The following is a 17,930-nucleotide window of genomic DNA, read 5'->3' on the forward strand; positions in this document are numbered from 1 at the left end:
TACACCCTTGTGTCCTGTCATGGTGATCTCGAGAACACAGTCTTAAGTTTTTTTTTTTTGCGTTACGCGGGCCTCTCACTGTTGTGGCCTCTCCCGTTGCGGAGCACAGGCTCCGGACGCGCAGGCTCAGCGGCCATGGCTCACGGGCCCAGCCGCTCTGCGGCATGTGGGATCTTCCTGGACTGGGGCACGAACCCGTGTCCCCTGCATCGGCAGGCGGACTCTCAACCACTGCGCCACCAGGGAAGCCCTCAGCTTGTTTTATTAAGCTATCTTGAGTGCAATTGGAATTGTTCTGAGCATATCGCTTTCTCTGGAAGAAAGAGACACATTGCTCTTTTATATTTTGGGGAGAAAGGCAGAAGGGCTGAGACCTAGACAGCCTCTGGTTTTATTTCTTGCTTGTATGAAATGATGCCTTTCTGCTGTTTCTTGAGGAAATGTAATTATCCTAACAGTGATTGCCGAATATCAGGCAGTGAGTTGAGCCAGAGGAATGGGTTCTTTCAGAAGATGGACTAGAAAACTATCAACAGGATTGATCATTAAAAACAAAACAAAACAGGATTGATCATTAAAAAAAAAAATCCACTGAAGTGTTTATTTGCAAAATTACAGTGAAACTCCCTTGCTTTACAGACCTGATTATTGTCCTGATCAGGTCTCCTGACTGTGTACTTAGATATATAGCTCTGCTGTGAATCTGACTGAGAAACTCTGTGCTGCAGGCCTTACTCCTTTCCTCTGACAGTAACCTTGTAACAGTGAGATTGCAGGGGAAAATGCCTTTGTATCTAAATCTTTTAGTCATGGAATTTAACACACTGGTTATTATTCTACCCAGTTTTCTAGTTCTGTGTATTTTTTTCTGCTCATTGGCTTATTGTTTGGGTTATCATTTTAGAGATCTGGTTTAACAAGAAGCAGCATGAACTTCTTTGAAAATTCATGAACTTGCTTTGAAAAATTAGCGTCAGTACAAATTAAATGATTAGCGCTTGCTATTTAAACTTGCCATGGAAGCAGTGAGAGGTGAAACTTGGTTAACTTTCTCTTTCTGCTGGTGCATGCCCTGGGCATCTGTGGAGTTTAATAATGCTTTTGACCTCTGGGGGTACTGAACTTGAAATTTTCCAGGTCTTTGGTGGGGGAGGTACTTAAGCACTGTCACATACTCTGTGTCATCATCGTTTCCAAAGATACATCACACCAAATCATAAATCTTGGAAGGTTAATTCATTAGAGAAATTTGTTTTCTTACTCATATTGGGTTTTCTCTATAAGGGAGATAAAATACAGTGCAGTTCACTAGATTTCTAAGTTACAGGCTATTTTGTGTCAGGGATACTGGTTGGAGACATTTTGTGCTTGGGTCAGCTTTTTTGTAGGCAAATTTTACGTCTCATGAACTAAAACTACGTATATATACACAAAGGTGTTTATGAAAAAGAGGCTCGTTCCTATCAGTTCCCAGAGAAGCGCATCTTATTTTGTGTTATCGCTCAGGTAGCTGATGGGGTGCAAGCTTTTTCTGTAAAACGCTAGATAGGAAATGTTTTCAGTTTTGTCTTCTCTGTGGCTGCTACTCATGTTGGTCACAGACAGTATGTGACAGCGTTGCTGTGTTCTGGTAAAACTTTGTTTACAGAAATAGGTGGGCTGGGAAATAGCCTGTGGGCGGGTAGTTTGCTGACCCCTGAGCTAGTATAAACTCTTGAGGATTATTCCCCTGAAGGAGTCACTCCAAAGCTTTCTCTCCTACTTCACTGTGGCTTCATGATTCTGCAAGGGGCGTGTGGTTTGCAGAGTTAGTGGGCAGTTCCTGTTTTCTTTCCTGTGTTATTTTGAGGGGGTGAATATTTTATTAATCTCTCTCCATAACTCCCTCCCCCGCCCCCATCCTGACCTTAATAGTTTTTGTATAGTGCACTGATAGATAGGTATTCCTTGAAAGAACTCATTCTCACTAATGATCCTGGAGGATTTTTATAATATGTTTACATACCAAGAGCAATTAAATGTTTTTCTCAGCTTGTTTTTTTCTTTGGTAATTAGCTTATATCTGTAGAGAAATTTTGAAAGGGTAAATGTGCATAATAAAATACATTGAAATTCATGTCCTAATTTTTCTTGTGGGTCTTCTTTTTGTTTTTTAAATTAAAAATATTGCAACAAAATATTTAAGACAGCAGAAGAACCTTTTTATCTCTGTGTACTGAAAAGTATAGCTTCTGTTTGATTTAGTATTTAACAGATAAATATTGATATGGGCAAATACTTTAGTGTTTGTTGCTGATGAAATAAAACGTTTGATAGCCACGTAGGCAAAGAAAACTTACCCAGATAAAAATTAGTCCACAGTCACAGATGGCATGTCTGATCCTAACCATCAGCTTTTATTTATTTTTTTATTTAGAATTTAAAAAAAAGTTAATTAAATTAATTATTTTTGGCTGCGTTGGGTCTTCGTTGTGGTGCACGGGCTTCTCACTGTGGTGGCCTCTCCCGTTGCGGAGCACGGGCTCTAGGCGTGTGGTCCTCAGCAATTGTGGCTCACGGGCTCTAGAGCGCAGGCTCAGTAGTTGTGGCTCATGGGCCCAGCTGCTCCGCGGTACATGGGATCCTCCCGGACCAGGGCCCAAACCCGTGTCCCCTGCGTTGGCAGTTGGATTCTTAACCACTGTGTCACCAGGGAAGCCCTTCAGGTTTTAAATATGCTTTTTAATACGCCTTTGCTCACAAGGCATCCTGGGAAGTGAGGGGGATGGCTCTGTGCCAGCCTTTCTTCACCATGGAAGGAAGAGTACGGAAACTCATTTGATTGACAGTTGGATCTCAGAAGTCTGGTTTATATTAAAGTTCAGTATTGTTATTACTGTCCTTCAATAATTATGCAAACTGTTTTTAAGAAACATTATTACTTATTGACAGATTCTGTTCATATCCAGATAGAATATTAGGGTTTCAAATTTCATTTGAGACCAGGGTTTGAAGGTTTATGTCATAACCTAAACTAATTTGCTATGTAATATTTGCTCTTAGTTCTGTTGCTACATTTCTGGCTAAATTATTATAAAATTGTGATTTCTGCCCCTCCAGCTCCTTTTCACACATGCTTTGTTACAAATGAAGTAGGACACCACAGCCGTTAAATCTGGTTTTTGTCTTCAGTAGTTGACCGTGGTGTTTTTGTTGTATCTTACTACCCAGCGGCATACACGCTTCATGTAATTTGTTGCAGGTACACACCCCTGCTCATTTATTTTATTTTGCTTGTGATCATGATTAAGTAATTTCACTTCACTGAGAGGTAGATTGCTCTTAGGGAAAGAGCAGGCAGCTGGCTTCTGTTTTCAGTTCTGCTATCAGTGCTTCCTAGGTGTTACTTCAGGCAAGCTATTTAATGTTTTAGAATGTTAGTTTCCATCTGTCTGTCAAATCGAGATAATACTTTGTCTTGCTTACTTCACAGTGGGGTTATTCTCATGTGAGAATAAAAAGAGGTAATATAGCGCTTTGGAAATTTTGCAGTGGTCTGCACATGTAGGAGTGTCTGTTATGTCGATTGGCTGTATATAATAAAAACCCAAATCACAGTAGTAAAAAGTCTGTATTCTCTTATAAAACAAGGTGTTTTCCAAGGTGTGCCATCCAGAGTTGAGAGAGTGACCACGATCGTCAGGTATCTAGTTTCCTACAGTCTGCACCGTTGTCGTTAGTGCATGGTTTCCATTCTCAGGGGTTCCTCGTGGTCACAGATGGCCATTGCAGCTACAGTGGTCAGATTCATGTTCTAGGCCAGTGTTATCTGAATCGTAGTCCATGGACTGAACTGTCTGTTACTAGGCCACCACGTATTGAGTACAGAAAGTAACCTTTTAGAAACTTTTATAACCATTTGACATTGCCACACCATTTTATTTGTGTTTTTTTATAAAAGTATTACTCTGCAGTGGATTGGGGGAAACTGGTTCTCCACTCTAGCCAGGCAGCTGAAAGAGGAGGGCCCATTCCAGAGCTTTCCTAGTACCCCTGCCTAACAACTTCAGTTTATGTAGATCTTCAGGGGAGGTGGGAGTTGGTTTTGGCTGTCCAGTAATATAGGGGTTCTATTATTAAGGAAAGTGGGGAGAGTGGAGGTTGAGGTAGGCAGCCAGCAATCTCTGCCACAGTTGGACGTGTCTGAAACTGCAGTACAGTTCAGCACAGAATCAGATCCACAAATGCACCCAGTTCCTGAGTAGTAATGACCCAAGGCACTGCAGCCATTTCTGGCATTAGGAGCCTTACTGCATATCTCAGATGGAAAAACATATTGAGAATGCTAAAAGCAGAGTTCAGTGATGTAAGAGATTATATGGTTGTCATTTGTAGAAAAGAACATTTTCAACAGATTTTAAATTTCCTTATATTTTCATAACTTAGAACTAAATTTGTGAATTCAGTTATGTTTAGTTACAGTTCGTCTTAAACCAACATGAATTATCTTCTTGCAAATATCATTGTTTGATTCTCGTAGGGTAAGATGTAGAAGTAGGACTCTTTACAAAGACGACTTTTCTTTTTTTTTTTTTTTTTTTTTTTTTTGCGGTACGCGGGCCTCTCACTGCTGTGGCCTCCCCCGCTGCGGAGCACAGGCTCCGGATGCGCAGGCTCAGCGGTCATGGCTCACGGGCCTAGCTGCTGTGCGGCATGTGGGATCTTCCCGGACCAGGGCACAAACCCGTGTCCCCTGCATCGGCAGGTGGACTCTCAACCACTGCGCCACCAGGGAAGCCCTACAAAGATGACTTTTAAAAGGTACCTTTTTATTGGTTTGGAATTGGCATGATCCTCTTTTGTATGTTATAGTGTATACCAGTATGTGTGTTTGTAAATGCAAATGCATACAGGGTGGAAGCTGTAGGGAGGGTTTTAAAAGACAAGTTTATTAGAATGAAGTGGCTTGTTATTTAGCTGAGTTTTGTTTGTTTTCCAGTTTTAATTTCATTGTCCTCTTTCATTGAGAAGAGGAAGTATGATAAAATGTCTTCACTATGAGTGTAATACTTTACATTGGCATTGCAATATTTTTTCCTATTATAAAAGTCTGTGTTTCCTTCCAGTGAATTAAGCCCTTGTGTATTAAACCCTCTTATTTTGTAGCATTTGATACTAAGCATGAGGAAGAGATTTAAAAAAGAATGATAGCTGCATCTTTAAGAGAAAATCAGAGTTCTTACCTGCAAATGTTTGTGAGAGGTGCAGGGCATAAGTAAATGTCTTTAAAGTAGCTAAAAAGCAGTGTATTTGCCATGGTATGTGTGCATTGCTGAGAAGGCTCAAAATGATGGGACCTGTCCATCGGTAAGGTTAAAGAGGAGGTGTCCTAACGAACTGATGAATTTGGGGTTGGCTTTTACAGATAGGTGTGGTGGAAGGGAGAAGAAAGTGGGTTCTAGGTGGGGAAACTCTTACCACTGATTGTTGGTTTAGAGTAGTTCTCATCATATGGATACTTTTTAGTTACAGTGGCTGGATTTGGATGTGGGATGATGATAGGCAAGGTCCGTTAATTGACTTGTATAGACAGTTTTGCATTGAAAATAGATGATTGTGCTTGGCTTTTCATCCAAAGGTACTAGTTGGCATTTTTGTTTTTCCTTTAATCAGTGAAGATAGTGCTGATGGTGGTTTGCTGTTCATTGTCAGTGGGAAAACTTACTTGGTCGCAGATGGTCAGTGGCTGCCGGGAGGGTCGGGGCTTTTCTTGCTTTTAAGAGCATCTGTTTTTTTTTTGGGACCATTCCGTTTGAAGCATATGTACCTTTTCCTCTTGTTTTATCCCAGAAAAGCCTCTTCACGCTACCAAGCTATTCACAGAGAAAAACTTGCCTTAACTGCCTGCTGGCGCAGGTGGCTTGATCTTTACTTCCTTGTGGCCTGTGGAAGTTGGGACAAGACGTAGTGGATCTGATGGCAGCACCACGGGACTCTTGCAGCCCTCTCTTCAGAGTGTCGGTTGGAAGAGGCCCAACTGGTTTTCTCCTTTATAGTGAACAAACATTTGGGAAACTCTGCTCAGTTCCTGACATCTGAAATAGCTGCGTAACTTTCAGTTGCTCCGGACACTGACAGAACAATACAGTCGAGTCGGGATGGTTTGGAGAGTAATTGGTTGGCAACTCTTTCTACTCAGCAGTTCTTCAACTGTTCCAGAAAAAGAAACTGCTGGAGGATTCTGGGTGAGCATGTGGTCAGTGGGAGGGAAGCAGCAACTGTGAATTAGCATGGCTGAGGAGACTGCAGGTGCGGGAAGTCAAGGAACCTTAGTTAAGTGGAGGAAATGCAATTTGAGGACTAGGTTTTCCAGACTAGCAAATTAACCGTGTGTTTACCCTGCTGCCTGGAAGCATTGCCTTCATATTTCCTTCTAAGTGTGAACTAATTAAGATGAGAACGTTTTCAGCTTTTACTTTGGAAAGCTTAAAGGCATGGCTTATGTACTTTTTGCATCAGCAGCAGAATCAGAATTCCAAATCGACTAGCTTGGCCTTACAGTGACTGACCTGCAGGCTTCAAAGCAGTTCACCTTTCCCGCTGTCTTCAGGGCTCCTCTGGCTTTTTGCTTCATTCTGTACAGTTTCGTGAAACTTGTTTCGTGAGTTAATTTACCTCCCTGAATGGATATGAAACTTGAGGGAATGAACTGTGTTTTAAACATTCCTGATATTCTCTGTGGTCCCTAGTACTGTTCGTGATGGATCGTAGGCTGTTTATTGATTTGATGGATTTGTTCTCTGTCTTTGAGTTACTGGGTCTTCATCTTTCAGGTCTCAGCTCAAGTGTTGCCTACTCCAGACGATTTTTCTGACTACCTTATCCATGGCTTCAACCTCTTTCCTACTTAGTCATTCTCTAAGATGTTGCCCAGTCTTAATATCTTTCTTGTTTTTATGACACTGATCATCACCCTAGATTACCTTGTTGGTTTACAGGCAGACCTTGGTGATGCTGTGGGTTTGTTTCCAGATCACTGCAATAAAGCAATATCACAATAGAGTCACACCAGTTTTTTGGTTTCCCAGTGCATATAAAAGTTATGTTTACAATATACTATAGTCTAATAAGTGTGCAATAGCATTATGTCTAAAAAAATACATACTTTGATTAAAAAATACTTTATTGTTAAAAAATGCTAACCATCACTCGAGCCTTCAGGGAGTCATAATCTTTTTGCAGTAGTAATATAAAAGATCACAGATCACCATAACAAATATAATAATAATGAAAAGGTCTGAAATATTGCAAGAATTACCAAAATGTGACAATGAGACACGAAGTGAGCAAATGCTATTGGAAAAATGACACCGATAGACTTGCTTGATGCAGGATTATCACAGCCTTAATTTGTAAAAACAAAATGCAATTATCTGCGAAGTACAGCAAAGAGAAGTGCAGTGAAACAAGGTATGACTGTATTTTTTTTCCTTTCCCCAGTAGAACACTAGAATTTCCTCAATAGTTGGCTTGTTTTCCCTTCCCCATTGGAACAAAAGCTCTTTGAGGACAAAAACCTCATTTGTCTTATTCTGTGACTGTTACAGGATCTCGCACTCAGGCATTCAGTACATAGTCACTGAATGAATGAGTGAATGAATGAAAATGTTAATAAATATTTTGCAATTTAGCCAACTCGATTTGGTTTTTACCTGGGCTGTGGTTTCTAAAGCTGTGTTCTGAGGTGGTGCATTTGGTGGTTACCAGGGAAGATGGTCAAAGGGAGGCTCCATGAGAGAAGCTCTGGGCCCCTGTTTCTTCTTGAAGGATGATTTGGATTTCAATGTATAGAGGTTTTGTTTGGAAAAGAGAAACAAAAGGCCCATCTCTACCTTACAGCATCTGTGCATCTTGAGCTCTACTTTAACTGATGTTGCTTAGTTGCCATTTCATGTTGCTGAGGGAACCTGGCACAGATTATCTTTTTACCCTGGACCACATGTGCTGGTTGCTCAGGGATGGGAATTTTTCTGGATCAGGTGTCACACCTCATGCAGTCAGCTGTAGGCTCTAGGCCAGAGTCACGTACAACAAAGCATGGCCACCTAAAGGGACTGGAAAGGGCAGCTGCCCTTAGAGGAGGGCATAGGAAGGATGGGTCTGGGGACTTCTCTAGCTCAGGTACCTTACAAGGACTTCTGGTGAAATTTTAAAGAGGCAGATGTTTCTGAAAAGGAGAAGTACTGGAATATGTCAGATTTGGAGGTTGGATGATCTTCTTTTTCCTCAAGTGAAATGAGATTTTTAATGACTTATTTTAAATTACCCCAGTATGTTACTTTCTTCTCTTAAATGTTTCTGTACAGTTCAGCCAACATTCATTAAATGATTACTGTGTATATAATAGGAAGTCTGTTGTGTAGGAGGAAAAAGATATGAATTAGTCTCCCCCTCAAGAATGGTCAGCTCCAAGTGGTTGGGGGAGGGAGGGAGATGCTTGCCTATTTGTTTATCGCTATAGACCCAGGGCCATACAGTTTCTGGCACATAGTAGGAGCTTAATAAATATTTGTTGAATGTAAAAATATGAATAAAGTATGGCCTCTGCGCTCAAGTGGTTCAAGAGGAATAGAGGGATCACCACACACTTGCAGAGAGTGGGGCTCGGAGAAGTGCGAGAGTGCTTTCCATGGGTAGGACTTGGCAAGGGTACCCTAGCTTTTGAGCTGAGCTTCGAAGGGTTGGAAGGATTTTTTTTTTTCTTTTTTATAAATTTATGTATTTATTTTTGGCTGCATTGGGTCTTCGTTGCTGTGCGCAGGCTTTCTCTAGTTGCAGCGAGCAGGGGCTACTCTTTGTTGTGGTGCATGGACTTCTCATCGTGGTGGCTTCTCTTGTTGCGGAGCACGGGCTCTAGGCGCGCAGTCTTCAGTAGTTGTGGCACGCAGGCTCAATACTTGTGGCTCTCGGGCTCTAGAGCGCAGGCTCAGTAGTTGTGGCACGCGGGCTTAGTTGCTCCGTGGCATGTGAGATCTTCCCGGACCAGGGCTCGAGCCCATGTCCCCTGCATTGGCAGGCGGGTTCTTAACCACTGCGCCACCAGGGAAGCCCTGGGTTGGAAGGATTTTGACTGGAAAACAGAAAAGCTTTTTAAGGACACAAGATAGAGGCAAAATATTTTTGTTGAATGTTGGGGTCTAGCTTGGTTTGGTCAAGAGAGCGGTCAGAGATAGAGCAGTAAAGATATGCCTGGCTTTGAAAGTCACGCTGAGAAACTGGATTAGTAGTTGGGGAACCATGGATGTTTTTTTACTAGTTGAGTACGCGATCAGAATTACGCTTTAAGAAAATTAGGGTTAGAGATAGAAGAACTTATTAGGAAGACACGGGTGACAGGATGGCCAGGATTTCCTGCTCATTAACTAGCTGTTGGGTGTCTGAGAGAAGGTGGTAAGGAATATTCCTTAGGTTTATGAGACCCAAACACTGGAAAAGGGATTTGTTCCATCATAAGCTGTGGCATTTGTTATGAGTATGAGAAAGTAATTTAATGCTGAGTTTTGTTTTACTCGTTTATATTTCAAAATTGTTCTTAAATTTTAGTTTCCTGGCCTGTATTCTTACTCCAGGGATGTGATTCTGATCAATCTGTTGTCTGTTAACGCGCTCAGCAGCTATTCATTCCTTTGGTAGATTCCTGTGACAATTCCAGCTGCTTTCTTATATCTTGTCTCTATTTCCTTACATACATTTTCTAATTTAGTTCTTTTGGTTTGGTTGCTATTTTGTATTTTAACTAGAAACCACATAATTAAGAAATGTATAAATTTGTGAACATTGGTAGAATACATCTTTTATCTGTTGCCCATAGTGCATCTGCAGCATCTGGTCTCCAGCTGAAATCTGCCTGAGAAATGAAGTTCATTTACTTTATCATGATGAGACTTGTCCTTTCAGGTGTGCTCCCCTTTTCCTGAGTTTCCTCATTTGGTTACCAGAGCTTTTAGCTGATGCCTTTTCTTAGGCAGAAGGCAGGTGAGGTCTGTTAGTGGTTTCTTTAAAAAAAAAAAAAAAAATCTCCTTACTGTAAATCACAAATACAAACAACCACACAAAGCATGTGTATAGTTTAATGAATTGTAATGTGTAACTACCTCCCAGGTGAAGAAATAGGACTTGGCCAGCCATCTCCCAGTTCCTCTGCAATGACAGTCCCCTCTTTCCTTACAAAATTAACCACTGCCCTGACTTTTAAAGTAGTGATTTCTTCATGTTCCTTTATAGTTTTATCTCCCAAGCGTGGATCTCTGGACACTACAGTTTAGTTTTGCCTATGATCTTATAATCTGTAGTTCTCCCTCGCCGCGCCCTTCATTCATCCCTTTATTTATTTTGAAAAAGCCAAGCCATTTGACCTGAAGTATCTCCCACAATCTAGATGTTGTTGATTGCTAGTGCAGTAAACATGTGCCTCGGTCTACTGCATTTCCTGCACGTTAATAGCTGGATCCAGAGGCTTGTTCAGACTTGAGTCTGACCCATTTGGGCAAGATTACAAATGGTGTAGTAAATTTTTACCAGAGGCATGTCATGTCTGGTTTTTTTGCTGTTGTTTGTTTGTTTGTTTTTTCTCCTTTCTCTTTTGGATTTTACTGCCTGTATCCATTAATTCCTTGAGTGTTGCAAAATTATGAGATTCTAATTCTTCCATTTCATTTTCATTTATTAGCTAGAATAATTTCATATGGCAGTGCTTCCTGTCATCTATGATTTGCCTATCCAGTTGTACCGTTTATTTAGGAAAGACAGGATAAAAGCTTGATTCTTTCTTTTTACCCACTTTTCAAATAATGCGTTGGGTACCCTTAAAGATATTGATGGGTTTCAAATAATTGCAATTCTTAATCCTTATTGAAGCCCAGATTATTCCATCGTTGGCTACTGGGAGCCTCTCCAGGTTGGCTTCTAAGTCGTTGATATGACCCTAGTGGTCTAATGTCCTTGCTATCTGTATGTCTAGCTGCTCCATCCCTATCTTGTGCATTTCCACACCAGACCTGGAATCACCATTTCTTCTAGACTCCATGGTTTCTTTTAGTGAGAAATGATATTTCAAGAGCACATTCTGGGCTGTTTGGGACTCATTTCTACTGGGTTGGTCATTATGTCTAGATCTTTGGATTTTTATAAATTATATGAAAATTTCTAAAATTTCAGTGGACAGAGCTGGGAAACATTATCTATTATAGTGATACTTTATCAATCATACTGATATTTCTCTTTTTTTAAATGCATAGACTTAAAATTTTTTATTTATTTAATTTTGGCTGCCTTGGGTCTTCATTGCTGCATACTGATATTTCTAATTCAGATTCAGAATTATAGAGTTTTTACCTCATCTGTATTCCATCTGTATCTTCCACACAGAGATTCCTGATTCTCAGGCACACAGGAGTGACAAAATTAGAATATCCTGTCATTATTTTCTTTATCTCACCTTACCCAAACAGCTGTCTCAGAGTAACGATATTAATCCCACACTCACCAGTTATGATTACTGAAGAGTATTTAAAAAAAGTTTAGTTTGTGCTCTCCCTATGCTTCCCCCATGTTTTAAATGATAGTATTGATACTATGTCTACATTTTCAGATGTCAAAACTAGTACATACTATAGTCTCTTCTCTTTAACCCTTATTTAGTCTTAGTTCTCCAAGTAACTCTATATTTTATCTTTATCGCTAGTGCTTATATAGATGTCTCTGTAGTCATCTTAGTTGTCTGGAGGAACTATAGTCCCCGACTTCTTGAATGCTTATAACAGGTTGTTTGTGCCCTTACACTTGCAGGTCAGATTTGCTGGCTAATGTTTTCTTTTCTTCCTTTCTTACTTGTAAAAATTGAGGTATAATTGACATACAACATCATATTACTCTCAGCATAATGATTCGGTATTTGAATATATTGTGAAGTGATCACCACAGTAAGTCTTGTTAACAGCTATCACCGCACAGAGTTACAGAATTCTTTTTCCCTTGTGATGAGAACTTCTAAGGTCTCTCTCAGCAGCTTTCAAATGCGCAGTACAGTATTACTAACTATGGTCACCATAACATGTTTTCTTTCCTTGAGTGCCTTAAATATGCAACAACATTTTCTTCAGGCATAAAGCACTGCTGTCAAAGTCTGTTGAAACTCTAATTATCTTTGTTTTATAATTCACATATTGTTTTTTCCTAGATGCCTGAAGAAATTTTTTTTCCTTTAAAGTCCAGTAATTTTAGTAGAAAGAATGTGTCTTAATCAGGATCTTCTGGATTAGTGTGCTTAAGTATATGGTGTGCTCTTGAAGTGTGAAGTTTCAAAGCTTTTCATTTCAGGAAAATATTCTTGAATTATAGTGTTTGTTCTTACCCTTAGATTTTAGTGTTTGTTCTTATCCTTAGATTTGGTTTTCTTTTCCAGGAGCTTCTGCTGTCTGTATGTTAGTTGTTCCTTGTCTGTCTTTAATATTTGTCACTTTCTCCTGAATCCTTTTTGTTTTTTATTTCTTTTTTGACTTTAAAATTTTCTTCTTTTCACCTTCTCTTTCTCATAAGGCATTGCTAGCTGTGTTTATTCACTCTTGTATTCCTTCTGGTTTAGTCTTCATTTCTAAAATAATTTTTGTCTGACATTTCACATCTGAGTCTTCCTGTGTCTGATATGTATTGCTTTCTAATGTCTTGTATCATTTATTTAATAATATCTTTTAGCTTGTTTTGAAACAGTGCATTACAGTTTTGGTTGTGTGTGTGTGTGTGCACGCAGGTGTTTTGTTTTTTTTTTTTTGCTGTGCTTTCCTTGTAGAGATACTATCCTGCTCCTTATTCCTTTTTTTTCCCCCCTATTAGTAGCATTGTATGAGGTTTAACCTCAGTACTTTTGCTTATTTTTATGCACATTTGATTTTCTTGAACCTTTAGAAGGAGGTGTGTGTGGTTCAGAGTAGTTTCTTGTAACTTCTCGGAGCCCCCTCTTCCGTTGTTATGTGATGTTAAAAATATGGTGCTTGCATTTTGTGAGTTCCTGACTCTGTTTCCCTTCGTTCACTTTCATTTGAACCTTCTTTTTCCTTTACTCTCTTGTTCCTGTTCTTCTCGGTCTGTGCTCTATTCCCTCTAGTTTCTCCTTTGTTACGGGGCATTCTCCTGGAAGGGAGCTGTGGTGAGTTTTTAGAGTTCACTGTGGTTAGACTACTTAGCCTTTTCTGGTCTCCCTGTACTAACTTGCATCCCCATGGACAAAACCCCCGCAGTGGCAAGCTGCTGTTAGCACATTGGCCCACCTCCATGCTCAGTAACGACTTTGAGATCCTCCTGATCTTCCATGTGAGAGGTACAGCGTTCCTTCAGTTTTCTCCCCTACAAATGCTGACAAGCACAGGCCTTTCGGTTGCTGGTGGTCTGTGCCCCCCACCTGCTTACATTCGCGGATTTGTGAAGATACCTTGTTTCTGCATTCTGTTTTGTTGTCAGCGGGAGTTTGGTTTGACTCTCTAGTTGATCTGTTTTTATGGTGGTGAGTCAGGAAGATCTGTAAACCATGCTGCCATCCTCCTAGAATTCCTGGTATCTTAGTTTGTATTGAAATGGTTTTCTACTAAGCCTAGGATCACAAACACGTGAGTTTTTAGTGTGACCTGCTGTTTGTCATGGCTGCCACCGTTTCTGTATAAGCCCTGAGGGGAGGGACAGGTACAGAAGACAAGAAAGAAGGAACAGTTTATCAATTACCAGCTGAGTTTGGTCCCCTAACCCCATGGAGTTTCCCCCTAGTGGTCTACGCCATGTCAGAGGCATAGATGCTCAGTTTTCTTTTAAAATTTTTTCTAGTCCAGGAGAAGCTTGAAGTCCTGTCTTCGTAAATAGATGCTCAGATCGACCTGTGAAATCTCACCAATGATGGTGAGAGGATGCGGTTCCCCTCCCGCTTCCATCCCCCCACCCCAAATGTATGTGTTAGAGCTTTGCGTTTTTCCTTATTGGTTTATCCCTTACAAGGTGACTTAAAACATATTAACTTTCCAGAAAAATTTTATTTTGAGCAAAAGGAGCAACTGGTTTAGTGACTGGAGTTGCAGATTTGAGGAGATGTTTTGTATGATTATTTCTGGATTATACATTTATCTGAGGTAATATATCAGCACACAATTATAGCTGAGATTTTTTACATTTCACAAACATAAACATTAGACATTACAAGTGTCACAACAATGGAGTCTGTATGCATACATATTAAATAAGTATACATTTATAAAATATAGTTGCATAATTCAAACAGGAAAACCTCAAAAAGTATAACCATCAGTCAACATTACTATTGATTTTATGTAAATATAAAGTATGTTAATAAGAGGAAATGATGCTTTCCAATATTGGTGATAGCATACAAAGTGAGATTAAGATGCCAGTGATCTCAAGGGCTAAGGTGTAACTTTTATTTCTTGAATGCAGATTTAAATTAATCTACACATATACTATCAAGCTATTTTCAATGGGAAGAGGAAAGTCTTTTCAACAAATAGGCTGGGACAGTTGAATATCCATAGGGCAAAAACAAAAGACAAAACCCTAACTCACACCATACGTAAGAGTTAATTTGAGATGGATCATTGACTTAAATATAAGGTAAAAATTATGTATCTTGACAACCTTGATGGAGGCAAAGATTTCTCAAAGAGGAGATGGAAGGTATTAACCATAAAAGAAAAAAAAAAAGGGAATTCATCAAGAGACATTGTTAATATTCATAGGGGAAGCCTCAGACACTGAGAAAATGTTTACAACACAAATCTGAGAAAGGAATTGAATCCAGAATACATGAAAAACGTCAAACAAAACTGCTACAACTTAATAATAAGGCAACTCACTTTTTAAAAATGACTTGAATATAGAGACACTTTAAGAAAGAGGGTATATGACTGGAGGATAAGCCCATGAAAAAGTGCTCAATATCATTAGTCATCAGGAAAATGTAAGTTAAAACTACAGTAAATACCACTATACAGCCACTAGAATGGCTAAATGGAAAAGGCTGATAACTGATTATCAAGGTTGCCTCTCTGGCAAGGAACTCTCCAACTTTGTTGGTGGGAATGAAAACAGTACAACCACTTAAACAGCTTTGACAGTTTCTTAAAATTTAAATATATAGATCTATCCTGGTCTCTATAATAGAAATCAGATTAGTGGTTGCTTCTACAGGTAGGGTAGAGATTGAGTGGGAATGTGCTTGAGAGAACCTTCTGGAAGAGTAGAACTATTTTGGACTTGGGTTATAAGGGGATCTATGTACATCTTCATAAAAACTAATTGAGGGATTTCCTTGGTGGCACAGTGGTTAATATGCCTGTCAATGCTGGGGACATGGGTTCGATCCCTACTCGGGGAAGATCCCACATGCCTCGGAGCAACTAAGCCCGTGTGCCACTACTACTGAGCCTGCACTCTAGGGCCTGTGAGCCACAACTACTGAGCCTGCGAGCCACAACTACTGAAGCCCGTGCGCTCTAGGGGCCCGCATGCTGCAACTGCTGAGTCCGCGTGCTGCAACTACTGAAGCCTGTGTGCCTAGAGCCCGTGCTTCACAACAAGAGGAGCCACTGCAATGAGAAGCCCGTGCACTGCAATGAAGACCCAATGCAGCCCCCCCAAAAGAAAAAATTTATTAAAAAAAAAACTAATTGAACAGTGTACCTAAGGTCTCTGCATTTTGCTGTATGGAGATTATATTTCACTTTTTAAAATTGAGTGCAGATTATAAAACATTTTATACAGTTTGGTAAGTGTAAATGTTACAAATGCTGTTTCATAAAACTGCAGTTTTTGGATTTAATCCAAATTTTATTGGCATTGCATTTTAATTTTATTATGCAATACATGAGAGTAAAACTTAAATCAGAGGTTTCACATTTGGTTTTGTTCACCAGTATCAAGCTGGTTTCACTGTATTGCATGAGGTGAATTCCAAAGCAAATGGCCCAAGTTACGTGGTAAATATAACTAAAGGCTGTCTGGTTATGCTGTGAACTTTTTGTCACCTTGGTTATTATTCATGAATTTTTTTTCTAGATGTTTAAGATATCGAACACCTGCTCCTAGTAGTTTGCCTACCGTTATCCTCTGTAAGGGGCTGTTTATAGAACATCCCGTGCTAGGATGATGAATTTCAAAGAGAAGATCTTGCCGAATTACTTCACATCATCTTGTTAATTTTTGAAGTGTCCTTCCATTTTGCTATTTATATTTGGTTAGTCTTTAGCCTCTTCTATCTTGTTTTGTTATAGTCAGCCTCTGGAAGATGCTGGCTCCTGCAGGTACCACCTAGTTTGAATTCCTCTATGCCTTATTTTTCATATACTAGCTACTTTGTTGGGTTTTTTATGTAAAAATTCAATTGTGCATGAAGAGCAGTTTATTCTTAAATTTTTATGTATTTATCACGTAGTCCACTTTATGAATATGTCCTTTTTCTAAGAAGGGGAATATTATACCTAGATAATATTATGTTTTTCCCAGAGTTAATTGGGAAGACTTTATTTTTATGGCAAGCTCTGAGTTCATGCTTTATGTAGCATACATTTTTGTGGACTGCTTTGTGGAAAAAATCACGGAAAGATTTTTCTTAAGAGTTCATTCAAATATATTTACAAGAAAATGTCACGGCAGTGTTTATTTTTTTCGAAATGCTGTGAGTTAGGAACTGTTCTGTATCTTGCCTTCCTCAGGAAAAATGCAGGATAAATGTGGCCAGATTTTTAAGAGACAGTGGATTTCTGCTATGTAAGAAGCTTCAGTTTTGATGAGCTTTGAATGTAATTTTTATGAACATTCATAAAGATATGATTCTTTGGTACATTCTTCTTCTTTAAATGTGTTTCACCTTTCTTACCTAATTCTAGCTATTTCATATCTGTGTGATATAAAGAGATGTCAAAGTATAAACTACATGTTGTAACATCATGGCTTTATCAACTAAAAATATACTAGACTCCGTTTATGACACTTTAGGGAGAGGGGACGAGGAAGACATTCATGGTGTTTTCTGCTTTAATACAAGACAGTAATCCTTAATTCTCTGCCTCTGTTACACAATAGCTAAATCTCAGTTTGTGATATCATAGACTGAGAAATTTACACATAACGCACAAAATTGGAAAACCTAACAGTACTGCTGTTTAGAAACTATCATTTATTTTTAGTTACTGTTTTATTTAAAACTAGCTTTGTTAGAGCCAGCGTTTGTTAGTGGACTACCTAGGGGTAATCTACCCTTAGGATGATTTGCTTAGAGGGTTAGGACCTCATGTTGATAGGATAACATCAGAAGGCTTTTCCTCCCTATTCAGGTATTATAACAAATGGGTGGAAGGGTGAGGAGCTGGCTTCAGTTGGTACATAGGAGTGTCCTGTTATTCACTGCGTGAGGGCCAGGTGAAGGTTTTCACGTTTTGTATTGTAAGTTATCTCTTTAGGGCAACTTAATGTGTTGTTGCTTGGGATAGTCACGTCATATATATGTATTTGCAGGGTGGGGATACAGACAGTACAAAAACAAATGTTACCGTGTGGTGCTAAGTGTAGTGGTTCTTAAACTGGGAGCCTGTGAACGTTCAGATATTTTCTGCAGTTGTTTGCACGGCATGCGCATCTTCTTGAGAGACAAAAGGCCTAGCAAAGGTTAAGATCCATCGTTCTAGAGCCTGATTTGAGGTGTAGTTACCAGGTACTGATTTCTCCATAAATGCAGAGGGGCAGTAGCCTCTGTAAATTCCCCAGGCAGTTGATTCCGCTGTCTCCTCTTTTGTATGATCATGTTAAATTTTCTTGGGCATTGTTTCATTTTATGTCTCACTAATTACTTACTGCCAATTAGAACTCTGACACTTTCTCTTGTTAGCCTACCTGACATA

The 17,930-nt window shown here is 39.5% G+C and overlaps 1 protein-coding gene across 8 annotated transcripts in view; it reads left to right on the forward strand.

Moving 5' to 3' along the window:
• The window catches only part of RERE (arginine-glutamic acid dipeptide repeats), a 427,727-nt gene that overhangs the window by 221,988 nt on the left and 187,809 nt on the right, over nucleotides 1–17,930 (forward strand). The window contains exon 1 of one of the 8 annotated variants that reach the window (XM_089901853.1): nucleotides 4,576–6,224. The exons of the other annotated variants lie outside the window; for them this stretch is intronic. Within the exon in view, the coding sequence (XP_089757979.1) occupies nucleotides 6,138–6,224 (87 nt within the window). The 5' untranslated portion in view covers nucleotides 4,576–6,137. Of the gene's footprint in view, nucleotides 1–4,575; nucleotides 6,225–17,930 lie in introns of those variants that run through there. 8 annotated transcript variants of the gene reach the window in all.

The sequence above is a fragment of the Delphinapterus leucas genome, chromosome 1 (assembly GCF_059928025.1).
Source record: "Delphinapterus leucas isolate spDelLeu-1000000601 "Yukka" chromosome 1, BTC_Dleu_Yukka2, whole genome shotgun sequence".
NCBI lineage: Eukaryota > Metazoa > Chordata > Mammalia > Artiodactyla > Monodontidae > Delphinapterus > Delphinapterus leucas.